The 18,426-nt window shown below is 39.8% G+C and overlaps 1 protein-coding gene across 1 annotated transcript in view; it reads left to right on the top strand.

The window, feature by feature from the left end:
- Window positions 1-1,500: 1,500 nt before the first annotated feature.
- Window positions 1,501-18,426, top strand: part of LOC122640681 (rab3 GTPase-activating protein non-catalytic subunit) — a 35,018-nt gene continuing 18,092 nt past the window's right edge. The window contains exons 1-3 of the mRNA XM_043833908.1: window positions 1,501-1,995; window positions 9,944-10,078; window positions 10,338-10,529. Of these exons, the coding sequence (XP_043689843.1) occupies window positions 1,648-1,995; window positions 9,944-10,078; window positions 10,338-10,529 (675 nt within the window). The 5' untranslated portion in view covers window positions 1,501-1,647. The remainder of the gene's footprint in view (window positions 1,996-9,943; window positions 10,079-10,337; window positions 10,530-18,426) is intronic.

Here is an 18,426-nt window from a genome sequence, read left to right as displayed (position 1 = left end):
TCATTATAGCATTTGACTTTTCCAGCTCAATCACTCTATTTTTCAAACCACAGAATTCTTCCTCCTTCTGTTGCTCCCTCCTCTGTTGCTCTCTCTTTTGTTGCTCTTCTATACTAATTTCACCCACATTATTTAATGGACCTAGAGCATTTGTGAAGCTAAATTGACCAAGTTCAGTAATGGTACTACACCATTGGAAGAAGTTACATCCACCTTTGTTTTTCTTTGCACACTTATAATATAGCCTACTCGGGTTGTCTGTCGAGTTTGAGATCCTCAAAGTAGCTCTTTTCGTACAAAAACATAGCTGGTTCTCAAATTTAGCGTAACATGAATTGCTCTCATTGACACTGGCAGAATTCATTTTACCTGTAAAAATAACAATTTTTTGTACAACATTAGCACTCCATACCACAAACAATCACACTTATTAATATTAGTCATTTTCTTCCATCTTCGAAGAGAGACAGACTCATCAATCACACTTCATTGGTTTTGGGTAATTTTTAGCTCATTAGTCAGAAAGTAGGGAGCTTGGGCTTATTTGTGTTAGTCTTAAGTGTGTGCATTAGCAGAGCAGAGCATTTGGATGGGTAAGTGTTGTGGGTTGATCAACCTGGAAGATATCCAAGAGCAGAGTAGAGCAGAGCATTTGCATTAGCAGAGCAGAGCACATTATTTGTGTTAGTCTCAATTGACTACTCCTACAAAGTCCAATTGAAACCACTACTCAACCTCAATAAACCACTACCACACTTCAAATCTTAGATACGATTGCATTGCATATCAAGATTTTTTTTTTATCAACATGAGTTCAACAACGATTGCACATTCTAACATTAACATTATTTACAATAGATTTTTGTTGGGATGAGTTGCAAGTTGCACCGAGTAGGTTGGAGTTGCAGGCCCAACAATGGTGGTCCAAGAATCGATCTGGGCGGAGGAGTTGTAGGTGGAAGATTAAACTCTCATGACTTTTAGAGCACCATTGCGTCACGTCGATTCTTCTTCTAGGGTACGATTGGGAAAGATGACACAGGAGGAAGGTTGCGCAGAGTAGAGGCTAAGATTTGGGATTTTTCCCAAAATTTCAAACCTTAAAACTTCTGTCTGGTTTTCATTCGCAACAAGGAGGGGCATTTTTGTCAGTTCATCCAAAGCTTTTAATGTTATTAGTCCTAAACTAACGCATGGGGGAATATGTTAATTGTTAAGACTTCAGGGGGGCACGCAGAATTTTACAAAATTGAGAAATTTTTCCATAATTACGTCAAACCTCATGGGGTGCGTGAAGAAAACCCCTTTTTTTTTCCGGGTTATAGCCTGGAGGTGTGGGCTGATCCGGCGGTCTTTGACTTAGGCTCATTTTTTGTCGATCCGACCCGAACTCCTTTAGAGGCATTGGCCAGGTGGCGGGTCGGCGACGAATCGCCGTCCCAAAAAGTGATATGTAAAATTCTCCATTGAGGATTCTTTGCCCGACACACACGCAAAAAAAAAAAAAAGCTCTTTCTTCTATCAGTTCATCTCCTCACGTTCCTTCTCTGTATCTGCAACCTATCCTTCATTTCTTTGATCTGGAAATGCAATTTTCTTCACATCCTTTTCCTTACTTTGGGTTTCTGGTTCTATAATGGTGTATCGATGGCCAAGCGGTCACATGTGACGGAACTTGGCTGCATCGCCTGTGAAGAATTGTCCGAATTTGGTGCTGGCAAGGAAGGGTGGCTGGTCGACAACCGCTCCCTTCTCACCGTCCTCGACACTCATTCTGTTGCTCTTGCTGATTGTTCTACCGTTCTCATCCTCGGCTGGAATGAAGATGATCCCTCCAATCGTTCCGTCAAGATCCGACCTTCTCTGTCCCCAACGGAGGGCGAGATTACCGCCATCGAATGGCTCGTCTTTGATGATATCCGTGTACTTTCCCTTGGAACCTCTAATGGGTATCTGCTCATCTACTCTGTGGGTGGCGATCTAATTCATAAACAGGTATCTTCAATGCCGAAGTAGATTCTTTTATTTTTTGGGGTTGTGTGTGGGTGGGTGAAGACATGATTCTTTTGACTCTGTAATTCATAATTCTATGCTACAATGGAAGGGATGCCATTGAAATACATCAAATTGTTTTTTTTTTTTTTTTTGGTAAATTCATATGAAAAATTTTGAATGTTTTTAGTTTTTTTTTTTTGGATAAATGTTTATAGTTGTTAAAAGGTATACTCTTGCTCTTAAAATTTTTTAGTTTAACGCACTTAATTTTTTTTGGAGATTATATTCTACATTAATGCCAAAAATTAGCTTTCCTTGCTGGGGACAGTGAATGAACGATAAGAATAGTTGCATCTAGTTAGTTGGAAGGTATACTTGAATAAGATATGGTGTTTATACTTCACTCTTAACTGAATTGGAACATAAGATCCTGTATACTTGTGCTAAACCTGTGATAAAAGAATGTAGCTGTTATATTGCAAGAGCTTAGTTTAAGTAACTAATGATATTTCCCAGGGGGATTCTTCACTAATCAGGGTAATATTGCTTTCCAAGTGCAAAGCGATTTTATATTTTAAACGTGTGTTTGGCATTAATGAGGTTGACCGTTAATCCTCCCTGTCACCTAACTTGAACTATGGGATGCATTTCAATGAGCTAGATGTCTTTCGGAATAGAGTTTTAGTGCGACTAAAACTGCCAGCTAAATTCTTAAATCTTATTCTTGTAACCATCATGAAGCTCCGTTACATTTAATTGCTTAAGCTGTGACTGTCATATATCACATGCATCCATATTCTAAGAGCAATCGAGAAAATCATCAAATGTTCTGAAGCAAAGTTTCATACAAATTTTTTTTTTTAAATGGTCTTTATTGATTGATGGGATTATTGGCTTGTCAATATGACAGAGGCCAGCCTTTATTTATAATGAGTAAAACCTTAATATGGGAGAGTACAAGAGAGTATAAGTACAGAAATAACCCTATGGACAAATCTACCCTTATACCCAAATTACAGCACTCCTCCTCCAATTGGTGCATATATATCACAGATGCCTAACTTGCACACAATAGGATGAAACAACTTACCACTTAAAACCTTAGTGAAAACATCTGCTAATTGGTCCCCAGATGTAACAAAAGGAATACAGATAACTCCATTGTCTAATTCTTCTTTAATAAAGTGACAGTTAATCTCCACATGCTTTGTACGATCATTCTGAACCGGATTGTGAGCAATGCTGATGGCTGATTGACTGTCACAATATAACTGCATTGGCAATGAAACACACACACCCAAGTCTTGTAGAAGACTCTTAAGCCATAACAAGTCACAAATACCATGAACCATAGCATGAAATTCCACTTCAGTTCTAGATCGAACAACTACAGCCTACTTCTTGCTGCGCCATGTAACAAGGTTACCACCTACAAAGGTTCTATAACCAGTAGTTGACCGACGGTCGTCAGGAGATCCTACCCAATCTGCATCAGTAAAGGCCTCAACACGAAGATGGTCATGAGGAGAAAAAAAGACCCCTTTGTCTAGAGCAGACTTCAAATGGCGTAGGATGCGAAACATAGCTTCCAAGTGTGTGGAGTAAGGCTCATGCATATAATAGCTGACTAGACTCATGGCATAGGCAATGTCGGGTCGAGTATGAGAAAGGAAAATGAGTCTGCCAACTAACATTTGATATCGACCCCGATTAATTGGTTCACCATCCTTACTTGAGAGATGACCATTAGTTTCAATAGGAGTGTCAGATGGACAACAACCTAACTTCCCTGTTTCAGAGAAGGTCAAGAGCATACTTCCGTTGAGAAAAGAAGATACCTTAAGTGGATCTGGTCACTTCTATGGCAAGAAAATAACGCAATAGGCCCAATTCCTTAATCTCAAATTCTTTTCTTAAGTATGCCTTTAAACGGGAGATTTCTTCAGTGTCATCCCCAGTGACAACAATTCATCAACGTACACTATAAGAAGAGTAATCTTTTCACCCAAACGCTTGATAAACAAAGTATGGTCAGATTACTCTGCTTGTATCCAAATGTCATCATCGCCTTATGAAATCTACAAACTAGGCACGAGGTGATTGTTTCAGGCCATATGGTGCATGCTTCAACTTGCTGACTTTCCCTTGAGTTTTGGAGCAAGAAAAACCCAGGGGAATCTCCATATACACTTCTTCCTCAAGCTCTCCATGAAGAAATACGTTCTTCTCATTTAGTTGTTGCAGAGTCCATCCCACATTAGCTACACAAGAAAGTATAACCTGAATAGTATTCTTTTTTGCAACAGGGTCAAAAGTTCCTTGGTAATTGATCCCATATGTCTGGGTGAAACCACGAGCAACGAGCCTTACTTTATATCGGTCCACCATGCCGTCCATGTTTTGCTTCACTATAAATACCCACTTACAACTCATAGGTTTCTTTCCTGAAGGAAGGGTTACCAAATCCCAAGTGTCATTCTTTCATAGAACTTGCATCTCTTCAACCATAGCCTACTTCCACTGAATAGTATTCTTTTTTGCAACATGGATTTACAATTGCCTCTTACCAATTCTGTGGAACAGAGACAGAAGACAAAGAAGGCACAAAGCCACAATAGGAAGAAGAAAGTGAATGGTACAAAACAACCTGAGATATAGGATATTGAGTAAAATTTGCTTTCCTTTCTGGACAGCAATGGGTAAGTCAAGAGAAGGATCAAAGGCACTAGAAGGTGAAGGATTACTAGATGGAGAAGAAGTCGATCCTGGATCAGAGGACACCGGTTGGCTAGGAAGAGGCAGTGCAGTGGTGGTGGTGGTGTCTATCTGCTGTTTTTGAGAACTAGTGTACACCTATATTTCTTGTTGAACTCTCTCTCTTTGAACCTGAGTATCAACATCATCAATAGAGGTGTCATCCATAGAAGGTGGGCTATCCATAGTCACAACTAGTGGCACATCTTCAACAAAAGTAGGATTCTCCCCCTGAAGAGGTGCCAGAGGGATAATAAGCCACAGATTCGTGAAAAACAACATCCCTGGAGACAAAAATACGGTAAGATGGAGGATGATAACACTTGTAGTCATGGTTTAAATTATTGGTACGATACGTATTGGCCGATACTTATCGTTTTTTTTTTTTTTTAAAAATTGTACATCTCGATTGGTATCATGTTGTATCGGCCGATATGACCCGATAGGATACGATACGGACCGATACTTCCGATATGTACATTAAAGGGTTTTGTGAGAGTATCGATACATGTCGGTCTATATCGAGCTGTATCGGTCAATACCAACTGATACATGTCGATACTGTGTCGGTCTGTTTACGAAGCATACATAGCCAAAGAAATTGGGAGGAACAACAAAGGCAGAAGAACCTTGGAGCACATCAAGAGGAGAGTTAAAATTCAATACCCGGGTAGGCATCCGATTGATAAGATAGGTGGCGGTCAGGTTTGCCTCACTCTAATACTGAGAAGGGACATTCATCTCGAACATAAGAGAATGAGCTACTTCTATCATATGGCGGTTCTTGCGTTCAACTACCCCATTTCGAGCAGGAGTGTCAACACAACTAGTTTGGTGAATGATTCCATGAACAACAAGATAGGATTGGAGATGACCATCCATATACTCGTTCCCATTATCCTACAGTGAATCTTAATTTTTGCGTCAAAATGTGTGAGAACCATATTGTGAAACAATTGAAAACAACGAAATAGTTCATTCTTGTAATGTAATAAGTATACCCAAGTAGTCTGCATATGACAATCAATAAATGTAACAAACCTTCGATAACAGAGATAGAAACATGACGGGCAGGGCCCCAAACATCAGAGTGAATCAAAACAAATGGAGCAATACTTCTTTTATTATTACTAGAGTAAACAGTACAAGATTGCTTGGCAAAACACAAGCATCACATTAAAACTCCTTTGGATTACACTGCTGAAATAAAGGAAAATTTTTGCTAAGGTTCCTATAGAGGGGGGGGGGGGGTTGACCCAAACGTCGATCCCAGCGATGCAACTCAGATAATGCTGTCTGTGTGGAGTCGGTTTGATGAGCCTGGCCAGAAATTGATGATGTTGAAGAGAGACCATCCTCTAGCAGATATAGACCACCATGCACTCTCCCACAACCAATCATTTTTCCAGGCACCAGATCCTGAAAAACACAGTGGGAAGATAGAAGGTGACTTTGCTATTCAGGTTTGTAGTCAAACTACTAATTGAAAGTAAATTAGTAGAGAAATTAGGACCATGCAAAACAGTGGAAAATGATAAGGTAAGAGAACAATGAATTAAACCCTTTCCATAGACAAAGGAAAGAGAACCATCAGCTACACGTACTCTTTCTTTTCCTGAACAAAGGGAATATTGAAAGAACATATTAGAGGAACCGGTTATATGAAAAGTGGCACCTGAGTCAATGATCCAAGGACAGGATATGACTGATGCATGGTGACCACCGAATGAAATACCTGAATGGGCAAGGTTTGAGTCAGAAGTAACCACGACAGAGGCAGAGGCAGATGCAGGTGAAGTAGGATCCAATTTAGTCATCAATCATCGTAACAGGTGTAGACTCGGACGTTTCAGTGTGATGATCATAAGATTGGCCACGACCACGACCACGACAACGACCACGGGAGATGGAGGTGGTTGGTCTCCTATGAAGTTTCCAGCAGAATCCTTGGTATGACGCTCCTTGCCTTAGTAATCTCACTTCACAGTTTCCATCTCAGATGAGGAACGATCACTGGTACACGTGGTACTCCCTCTGGATTGATTACTAGGGCTGGAATATAAGGCTGATCTTTCTTGTGGTACTGGCTGTAACATAGCAGTACGATTTGTATCCTCCAACTGAATCAACAAATAAGCTTGCTCCAAGGATGGAAAAGGCTCACGGCTAACCACTTGGGCACGAATCTGGTCATACTTAACATTCAGACCAGCTAGAAAATCATATACCCAAAGTTTGTCTTCTTTCTTCTTGAATTTAGTAGCATCATCAGGACAAACAGCTTGAAAGTCATCATAAAAATCCAACTCTTGCCACAGACCGTGCAATTAAGAGTAATACTGGGACAAAGTCAGCTCCTTCTGTTTTGTCTCATGAATCTTTTTGCGCAGTTCATACACCTGAGCATCATTCCTAACTTGCGAATATGTATCTTGAGCAGCCTTCCAAATCTTTGCAGCAAAATCCAATAACAAGTATCCTTGTGCAATATTGGGATGCATCATGCATGGAGATGAAAAGAAAAGACATTGCCAAAGAATTGTCTGAACCATAGTTGTCACGGTGTCTAGGTGACCCTAGGCATTGGAGAAGTTCCAAAATCAAGGCGACACCAATTAGGCAACCAAGGCGCCCGCCTAGACGACGCCTTGACAACTATGGTCTGAACTCCATTTTTTCTGGGATGTACCTGCAATCGTCAGCTTCTCAGTTTCCCCTGTAAGATATCCTGCATACCCGCGGGAATCAATGAACAAATAACAAGAGCAAGACCACATCAAATAATTGCTCCCATCCAACTTAATGGAGCTAACATGGAAGGAAGGAAAATCGCCATGACGTCCACGGCTGGTGCCTTCGGTTCCAGTAGATGCGGTGGTAAGATCCAACATGATGGTAATGCAGGCTTACAAAGAGAAGGAAAAACTAACATATAAAAAGGTAAAAAAAGGTAACAAAAACCCCTTTAGGCCATAAGTAGTCAAGGGCCAAGAGGGAGAAAAGGGACAACTCCTCAGTGGTGAGAAGAACTACCACCAAGGGGGGAAGAGAGAAGGGAGGAGAGAGAGAGGCTGGCGGCAATGGCAGTACCTACGGTTTTGATCCCCGCTCTGATACCATGTTGATTGATGGGATTATTGGCTTGTCAATATGAGTATATAACAGAGGCCAGCCTTTATTTATAATGAGTAAAACCTTACTATGGGAGAGTACAAGAGAGTATAAATATGGAATTATCCCTATAGACAAAACTACCCTTATACCCAAATTACAACAGTCTTAAAGTTTCTTATGAACATTAAAGGCAATATCTATGTCATAACCATAGTTATAGCTGGATCTATTGACTTGCTCTTGATTTGAAGGCTATTGATGCTGCATAATTCAACAATAGTCCTTGAGAGAAGACTGATCTCTGCTTGGTTATTGATAATGTTTGAACTGACCTCTTTCTTCCCTTTGTGAGTAACATGCTTCAGTGGGTGAAGTAAGAGGATATGGAAAGTAGATCCAACCTTATCTGGATGAGTGAAATTCTTAATGGTAAAAGCTTTCAGAACATACTTTTCCTTGTTTACAGTAGGCACGGAATCAATTGACACCCTTTCACTAAAGTTTGACATTGTTGAGCTTGAGTTTTGAATTGCTTGAAACATGTTAATTCACAAACATAATTCTTTACAGCATTAGGTTCCCCTTAACTATGAGATATTCTTCCTTTTGTTCAATCTTTCTGGCTGAGGCTGTAAACTTTGCTCCCTTTTGGTTGGATCAGCGACAACAAGAATTTTATTAGGAAAGAGAGGGGAAAGGAAAAGACAATGAAAGGGAAATAAGACTCACATTCCCCACCATTCAACCACAGATTTAAATCCCCCTCCATCTACTAGCCTCCAAGAACAGAACCTACAGGAAAATCACCACAGCTGAAACACCCCCCTCAAAGGACCCAGATCAAGGCCATAAAGGAAGGAATTAAATGGACAATAGCAAAGTAAGAAAGAAAGCCTAGCACAACATTGGGGATCTTTACTTACCGAAGAGCAGTTTTGTCTCCCTGCATTTAAGTTATATTTTGATCTGCCATTCTCCTAATCAGCTAAATCAACTTCACCGTCTACCCCGACCTGATCTCAAATCTCTGCCAACCCAAAGCCCTTGCCACCTCGGACAATAAAGCCAAATTTCTAGCCACTCCTTGGGCACTAGAGACCATTTCCGTGCCTAAAATTTTCTTTTCATGGAAGTCTTCTCCAACTCCTCTTTCTTGTCTCTAGAGAAGTCTTCCTCCAACTTATCTAATTCAATGTGGGGGATTCACTTGTCTACACCTTCTGCTTGAAGTGACCCATTGGTGGGGAGCCGGTTAGGAGAAGGGGAGGATTCTGAGATGAGTTTCAGAGTTGCAGGGGGTAGAGGGGGGGAGATGGGGAACTTCTGCTCTGATAACAAATTGATAGAGGGCCGGTTAGGAGAAAGGGAAGAATTCTGAGATGATTTTCAGAGTTGCAGAAGGGGGGGGGGGGGGGGAGAGGAAGCACACAACCACACACTCATGCAGAGCAAAACCCAATAATTTTCTATTCAGCGACAATCTAAAACTGAAAAAATAACTTGCAAACCAACTCTAAAACTAAATAGCCTATTACTACGTATCTAACTCAAACAAATAAAAGACTTAAAGAATAACTAAACTACTTCCAACAATCCAACCCTTGTTGGAACAAAAAAACTGTGTTGGACCGGGTCTAGGTTTTGGCCTCCAAAGTGGGTCTTATTTGTCTAGCCAGGCTAGAGCAACTGCTTCACCTGTCCACAACTCTAGTGGATTCACACATGTGTAACTTTCCGGTGCTAAAAGATCAAAGTCAATAGTTTTGATACCATGTTCTGTAGAATAGTGTGTGGAAATAAATAATTATGGAAAAGAGGGTCAATCTATAGGACATTAATGAAAATTGGATTGGATTTGCATTCCCAAATCAAGAGGATACTACCTTTTAAAAGATTGTCTTATCATCTAAAGAGGATTGAATTTGCATTTCGTATGTAGTCATTCCTGATTAATATTATTTTACGCTGTCTAAGTCTGTATTTACACATTCTTCAATAATCCATTTATAATCTTAAAGTGAAAGACCTTTTATTTATAAAAATTTTGAACTCTTTCTACTTGTTTATACTTTATATACAGATGATATATCCTGGACGTGTACTTAGGTTGAGAGTCCGTGGAACCAGGAATGGTTTTTCTCAAAATTCATCCTCAGAGGAGGTTTCTGTTGTTATGCCAGGTGTAATAGCACGCTTTGATGGATCGGATGTTCAGGTATGTCAAGTCAGCAGTATGAAGGAATGCTGTTATAATATTGCATTTTTGATATAGCAATGACTAACTAGAACCAACAGTTATGAGTGCTCTTCTTTGAGAAGGGAAGTGTAATCACTCAAAAAATAGACACGTGAGAGCAGGTTCAACTCTCTCATTGGAATATTTTATCTATACCCTGTATATTTTCTTAAAACTGAGAAATCTTGAGAGCTTTCTGAATAGTGCACCTAACACAAGATACATGCTTGGGATGTAGAGCTTGCTCCAACGATGGTTTCAAGAAGTGCGTTCACAGTTTTGGGATCAGAAATTGCAAAAGCGAGATCCAGAGGATCCAGGAAGTTCATATGGAAGACTGCAACACCAGCTGTGGAATGTCAGCAAGTATGGAACATGTCTTGATGCAGCAATTACTGGGATAATGCCGCCTCCACTGATGGAACTTCAGGTTAAATAACTTCTTTATTAATCTTATGAGTTGACAGATGGTTATTGAAAAGAAAAGCCAGGATCATGGGCTTTGCAGAAATAAACTAATCTCAACTGGCTAAACCTTTTCCAAACTACTTCTGGTTGGTGACATGAATCCTATTCCACGAATTCACTCTATTAAGCCTTTCTACTCTTATGCTGTGTTTTCTCGCTACTTCGACCTCGGTTGTTTTCAGTCTCGACTTTGTTTTGTTAAAACCTTTGATTAGCACCGATATATTACTCTTCATGTTTAAAAGTCTTTGTCAGACATGTTTGAACCACCTCAAATGACTTTCTTCATCTCGGCACATATTGGTTTTTCTTCCCTCGGATTTATTAATTTTTGTATTTTCTTTGTATTTTCTTTTGTCTTGCTGCTTATCCATCTCAACATCCTTTCCTTAGATATGCTCATTTTGTGTATATGTTGTTTCTTTCTTTTGCAACATTCAGCTTTGTGTATTTTCTGGCCTTGTAGCCATCTTATGAATGTGATCTTTGTTTTCACATTGATAAAAATGTTTTAACCACTTAATATTCCAGACGCTTCTCTCAGTTAATCTGCCTGCAATGATTTTAGAAGCAGCGTCCTCTTTAATTTCTCCCTCCTAATTGATTAATTATGATTTAACCAATGCAACTAAGATACCAGGCAATAGTCTTTACTACCTTTGCATTTTTACTCCTATTTTTATCACTGTTTACAACCAATGCTGTATTTTTACTGCTACTTTTTCTGATATATTATATTTCTTAGCTCAAGTCCTTTGATTGTAAAGCATTTCCTAATGGTTTAAATTTGGCATTCACCCCGTGGTGAGTTTTACTAGGCTGAAGAGATTAACATTAGAAAACCCATTCAAAGCCAGGACCACAATGAACCAAAACTGAGAATTCATAAAGCATTTGATTCAATCAAATGGGAATATATTGATCATCTTCTTTCTCGGATGGAATTTCAGCCAAATTTCATCTATTGGATCCATTGTTGCATATTGTCAACTCATTTTTCAGTTTTGGTCAATGGATCCCTTCAAGGTTTCTTTGAATCTATGTTGGGGATTTGTCAGGATTGCGCTCTCTCCTTTGCTGTTTTCTATTGCCATGGAGGGCCTTTCCAAGATCCTTGAGATTAGTACTGAATCTAATTATCACCCATTTATCTTTTGCAGATGACCTTATAATCTTCGCCATAGCCTCTCTCTTCTGTGTCAACCATTTCTAATGCATTAAAAAATTTCTCTGGGATGTCAGGACTCTCCATTAATCCCCAATCTCTTTCTTTCTTTGCGGGTATTCCAGTTGGTCAGAAAGCTCAGCTTAGAGATATTTTTGGTTTCCTTACAGATCATCTTCCTATTACCTATTTGGGGTTCTCATTGATTTTTTCGAAGTTTTCTGCTCACCACTGTTCTCCTATTCATGATAGGCTTCGGAAGAGACTTCAATTATGGAAGAGTAAGGTCCCGTTTGGTAACACTTCCGTTTTGGGAGAATGCCCTTTTCACAGAAGTGCTCTTTTTCGATTCTGTGCTGTGAGAATAATCTCGTGGAAGAGAAACAGCGTTTGGTAAAACTATTACATTTCTGTTCCACGAATAGAAAAAGAACAGAAACTGTGTTTGGCAGACATTTTAAAAAATCACTTCTTATAATAAAAAATTACATAAATGCTATTATGTTCATTATTAATCCATAATAATTATGATTATATTACTCATTATCATAAATAATACTGTAATACTTAAAAGTATTTTAATTATTTTAATTATTTTGATAAAAAGCAATATAATTTTTTACCTAAGATGAATAATTATGAATATTTTTCCATACTTAATATAAACAAGGGCGCTACTTTTTTTTTCACCTTCTTCTACAAAGCATCCATTTCAGTCGGGCAAATTTTTTGCTGGATTTGTGCTCAAATTTATAACTGCAAGTACCCACACTACCATATCAGAGAAGACCACTTTGATTTTTTAATATGGTATTTATTCAAGAAATAATCACATATTCGAGGAATTATCAAAGGAAAATCATATATACATTTGTAACGGACAAACTCAATAGTCAACGAGGACAATTCTAAGCAATACATTAACTCGAGATTCAATAAACACCACTCCTCCAGGCACTCTTGACGACACTAAACTTCATTTCCATGGCGCGTCAATCAGAAATTTCCTTCAGTTTTCAGGAACTAATGAGCTACTTGGGTGACCCAAGCAAATGCAGCGCCAATTCACAGAAAGAATCAGTTCAACAGTTCAATCATTCTATATACAGTACTTCCAGTAGTATTCAAGAATATGTGCTGTTGGTTGTTTATGCTGTTACCTTCTCTCCACCAACAAACGATTCCAAAATCCATGAGGAAATCTTCACATTTTCCCTCAGCTTTACAATCTATTAGTCCAGGTTATTCATGGTTACAATTGCATCCTACGAATGGCACTGAAAGAAGGCCACAACCGTGTAATTACATACCTCATTTAGAATGAGGAGCAACAATGGACTCCTACATTGACTTTCTCTGTTTCCCTGTTATTTTGATTCATCACCTTCCAAGGCTCAAATAGACCTCTAAATAACTGCTCAATTTTGTGTGTCTTTTCCTTGTAAGATCTCGTCTTCATATCAAACGTTACACATATAAGAGGCAAAGTAGCCTGCTGCAGACCAATTCCAATTCACCACTGGCACAATATCAGAGAACCACATCAATGTCCAAACTCCAAAATGGTTAGTGCAGTACAAATGCAGAATTTTTTTTTCTGTTCTCCCACCCCTAACGTTTCTTTGGTGAATAACAAATTGCTTTCCATCACAAAGCCAATCCATTAGCCTGTTATAACTAGCAAGATCAGGAATAAATCCTTTATCCAACATCTCCTCCAACAACGCTTCCCAGTTCCCCCTCCTTCCTTCTACCTTCTCTGGAATACCCAGAAACCAATATATTATATGTTGCACCATCAAGCTCCAAACCCTTTTTGTAGCTAATATCTTCAATTTATTTGCATTTGTTGTTCTTCCTGCATCGCAGAGAGCTTGGAGAAGAAACTCCGTCATCATCCCTCATAAGAATAATGTCTGTTTCAAGGGCAGTGCACAAGAATTAGAATGAAAACAAGGAGTATGTAATAACAACTCCTCAACATTAAAAACCGACATAAATCATGGCTGTGCATATGAGATCCTATCATCTGACAAACAGAAGGGTAAAATAAAACACAATCGGATTAAAATAAGGCGCAAATAAACTATAAGCCATTGCATATATAGGTTCCATATCAGGAAGACGCCCAATGAACATGTGGACATCATTATTTTCCGAGTTGCTGATCCACATCTTTTGTTAATTTCAGTCTGAATCTTGTTAGTTATTGCTCTAGTTGTAGTCCCATTTTGCAGAAAGTTCAACTCCTCAATTTTATAATTAATGATTGAGCACCTCTAGGTTGCGCGGACATACTAATTTAACTTAACAACATTAAGAGAAACCAATGTGGATACAGTTCTATAAGAAAATCTGATATGATCTTATGAAGTATAATGTCTCATATCTCCTCAAGAACAACAATCAAATTTATTATGATGGAGATTGTGATATCTGAAGAAATGGCATAGCCCCAAGTATATTATTTAGTTAGAGTCGGCTATAGCAGGGACAGTTCTGTCCTTTAGTTTGTAATTTCCTCTTTATAAATAGAAGCTTGTTGATCGATCTGATCATTCAAGCCATTCACTCAATTTGTGTTTTGCTAACATGGCATCGGAGCCAATTATTCTAATCTAAGTTACAAAACACCCCCCACTCCATCGTTTCTCTCTTCTCCTCTTTCTCTTAGCTTCTTCTTCTCCTTTTTTTTCTGTTTTTTTTTCCTACTTAAGGGGCAGCACTAATGTGGTGATCAAATGATCTAGTTGCTGCCCTCCATCTACCTCAATCGATGATATAAATTTTTTTCTTCTCTTCGATAGCTGCTGCCCTGTTCTACTTCTACGAGTTTTTGGAGGATCTCCCCCTTGAAGATCAAGTCTCAATACTACTGGAGATTGGTTGTTCGCATTGGAGGTTCCATTCTAGCAGCTCTGGACAGCATCTATTGCAAGTCTACAACACCTACCGAAGCCCCCTTTCCTATATTGATCTCACTTTCAGGGTTTTCCAAAACCCTGACACTCATCGATTTTAGGGTTAGGGGTGTCCCCCTTTGCTGATTTTTTTAGGGGAGTCTTATACATACCAAAGGAGTACTCGACCAGAATATCAGCCTCATTCTTGGAGTTTTTCAGAAAAAAATTCAGGTTTCAAATATCTGGGTGTTTTAAAAACCCCGACTCCTATCGATATTTGGGTCTTCTTTGGTTGGATCGAATTTTTTTTTTGGATCTTCATTAGTCGATTGCTTCAATTTGTTGCTGGATTTATCTGATTGATTACCTGCAAGTATGCTTGGGTCTGATATTACCACGGTTACCTTTGGAGATGAAGGTCAGTCTAGTACTGAATTCCTCCCTTATGCTGCTGCAATTAAATTGGATGGTACCAATTACTTAATGTGGGCTAGATCTCTCTCTCTGACTGTGGTTGGAAGAGGACTCACTGACACCTTTGTCCAGCCCCCTCTGATGAAGGCTCTCTTCGGGCTCGTTGGACTGCTAATGATGCAATGGTTATGTCATTCTTGTTGGACTCTATGTAACCTGATCTCTCTAGTCAGTATCTTCTCCTTGAAACTGCTGCACAAATTTGGACTGCTGCCAAGGAAACGTATGGTCAGTTGGGGAATGATGCTCAAGTTTATGAGATTCGTAAGACCCTCCATACCACTACACAAAAAGAATTGTCTGTCTCTAAGTACTATGCTGCCCTCAAGAGTCTATGACAACAGTTGGGTCACTACTCTTGGTTTCAGCCCTTTACCGCTGCAGACATTGCTGCCTATCACAAATATGTGGACCAGATTCGTACTAATGATTTTTTAGCTGGTCTTAATGCTAAATATGATCCAATCCGTGTCATAGTTGTTAAGGCGTCGCCTAGGCCCGCTTAGGCATCCAGGCGGTTTTGTTGGGGCCTTGGCGACGACCGCCTTATTGCAGAACGCCTTGCATTGGCTTTTATTGGTATCGAACCCCGTATTGGCCCTTATTTATGCCAAATATCATTTAAGTAAATGTAGGGGTGTCAATAATGTCCGGCTGGCCCAAACCCGCCCGAACCCGCCCTAAGCCCGGCCCGGACCCGACCCTGATCTGCCAGCCCGAAGGGCGGGTCAGGGTTGAGATTTTGGCTGACCCTGGCAGGGTCGGGTCGGGGATAAGACCCCGGGCTTAGCCCGGTCTGGCCCTGACCCGACCCTGTATTAGTTATAGGCAATGTATAGTTGTAATTATGTACAATTTGTCATGGAAAAGACAAAAACGCCCATCTCTTGAGGGTAAACTAGTGAACCCTAATACCCAATTTCGTTTTCACTCTTCATCTATCTCTTGAGGAAAGCGCCGCTCGAGACCCCTACTTCTCATCCTTGGTTCATCACTTCTTCCTTTCCTGCTACGATCAAGGTATCAAGCATTCAAGCATTGAGCAGCTTGTTTCTCCTCCACTCGACCTGCTACGGCGCTCTCTGGACATAGGTTTGTTCATGACCAAGAAACATCCTTTTTCTTCCTCGATCTGAAAAGACGAAGAACGCCACAACAATTCCCGCTGCCCCACCAAACCCCACAAAGTATCCTCTCAGTACAAAGTATTTTTGCTCTGTGTTCCTTCTGGCGGAATCTCCTGCAATTTTCCGGCAGAAAGCAGATCCGAGAGCAATAAAAGTCTGATTTTTTAAGACATCTCTTATAACCTTATTGACTTTTATGCTTTCTAATGGGTTCTCCCGTGAAAAGACTTTGCTTTGTTCTTTAATTTCCTCGCTCCCTTTCCATTGTCTTCTATCCCTCTTCGGTTCCCACTCTTCGAAGCGTTCGGCATTTTTGTTTTCTGTGTAATGAGTTTGAAAATCAATCACCTCAATTTGCGGTAACGGAAGAATCTGGTGTCGGGGAAGCCGAGAGCTGGAGAAGAGCTTAGGCTCTCAGGGTCGGGTCGGGCCGGGCCGGGTTAGGGAAAACCCTGGCAGGGTCGGGTCAGGGTTGAGGGTTTCTTAGCCCTGCCAGGGTTGGGTCAGGGTCAGGGTCAGGGTTTGGGTTTAGGTTAAGGCCTCTAGGGTCAGGGTCAGGGTTTAGGCAGGCCCGGCCCAACCCGACCCATTGACACCCCTAAGTAAATGTATTTGTAATTTCATATACTTAAGATATTATTCATAAATAAACAAATACCCCCTATTTGAATCCAATAAAAATAGTTAAAAAATAAAATTCCAAAAGGCTAAAAAGTTAACCCCCCAGTTCAAGAACAAAAATTGGATTTTTGGCGGTAGGTGAAATTTTTAACTTTCAAATGCTAGGGTTTTTCTCAAATCTAAAAATTCTATAAATCTTAATATGGTAAAACATTGCTAAAAACCAAAAGTGCAGTAAAATATTCATTTGTTGTGATATATAAAAAAATATTTTCATTTAGAGCGATTTTGACAGCATTCGCGTAGACCAAATAAGGTTTGACCGGAACATAACTTCTTTAGAATAAATCAGATTTATGCAATTTTGGATTTGTTGGAAAGCTGGTTTTGTGCTCTAACTAATACAAAAAATCTCATGTAAAAATAAAATCATTTGAGTAGTCAAACTTCTTAGAGAACAAGAACATCTCTCTAAATCGAGAGCAATTTAATTACTTATAGATAAGATCATATTTTCTAAGAACAGTATAAACCAAATGTATTTTTTGATTGTTTCAAACTTCCAATAGCTGGCTTCTTCAGTTCTGTTATCTTCTAGTTCTATGCTGATTTTTTATGACTTGATGTGGCTTAATATTATTTTTGATGACTTGATGCGACTTAATGTTGATTTTTGATGACTTGAGGAGACTTAATGTTGATTTTTGATGATATAAGGTATATATTGTAGCATTAGCACACTAAATAATGTTAAAAAAAGGGGGGAAATAAAAAATAACTCTTGAGAGCGCCTTGGTCGCCTAGGTGACGCCTAGGCGGTTGTCGCCTAAGCGCTTAGGCACCTCTCCACCGCCTTGGGTTGCCTTGCTGCCTTGAGAACTATGATCCGTGTGCAAGTTCTTGGTCAGGTTCCTTTTCCAACCTTGGAGCAGGCCTTTGCTTTTGTTCATACTGAGGAGACCCGTTGGTTGCAATGCTACTCATTCCTACAGTTGAGAATCAGCCTTACAAGTTGGGTTCCAAACCTATTTCTCCATCTGAGGGTACAGCTTTGGCAGTTTCAGCAAAGGAACCAGTCAAATGTGAACACTGCAATAAGCTATATCACACTAAGGCTAATTGCTGGAAATTACATGGGAAGCCTGCTGATTTTGAGGCCAAACGTGGTCGTTGCAAAGCTAAAAACAAGGCTAATCATACTAAAAGTGTAGCTACAGCCCCTACTGCTGACAATGGTTTCTCCCCGGATGAACTACAGACTGTCAAGTGTATGTTATAGACTTCCGTTGCCTCTATTACATCTGCTCCTGCCAGTTACTCTACTCCATCAGGTTCCCACTTGGTCCGTTCAGGTATTTTTTTTGTTGGTCACTGTGCATCGGTTGTCTCCACTCCATGGATTATGGACTCTGGTGCCACTGATTACATGACAAGTTCTTCTAACCTTTTCCATACCTATTACCCTACTTTAAGCAAGGATTAAGTCAAAGTGGCTGATGGATCCCTCTCATTGGTATCTGGGAAAGGATCCATAAGCTGCTCCCCTTCTCTTACCTTGTCTTCTGTTTT

The sequence above is a fragment of the Telopea speciosissima genome, chromosome 9 (assembly GCF_018873765.1).
Source record: "Telopea speciosissima isolate NSW1024214 ecotype Mountain lineage chromosome 9, Tspe_v1, whole genome shotgun sequence".
Taxonomy (NCBI): domain Eukaryota; kingdom Viridiplantae; phylum Streptophyta; class Magnoliopsida; order Proteales; family Proteaceae; genus Telopea; species Telopea speciosissima.
The sequence above is the reverse complement of the archived record's forward strand: the minus strand, read 5'-3'. Positions and strand labels throughout refer to the sequence as shown.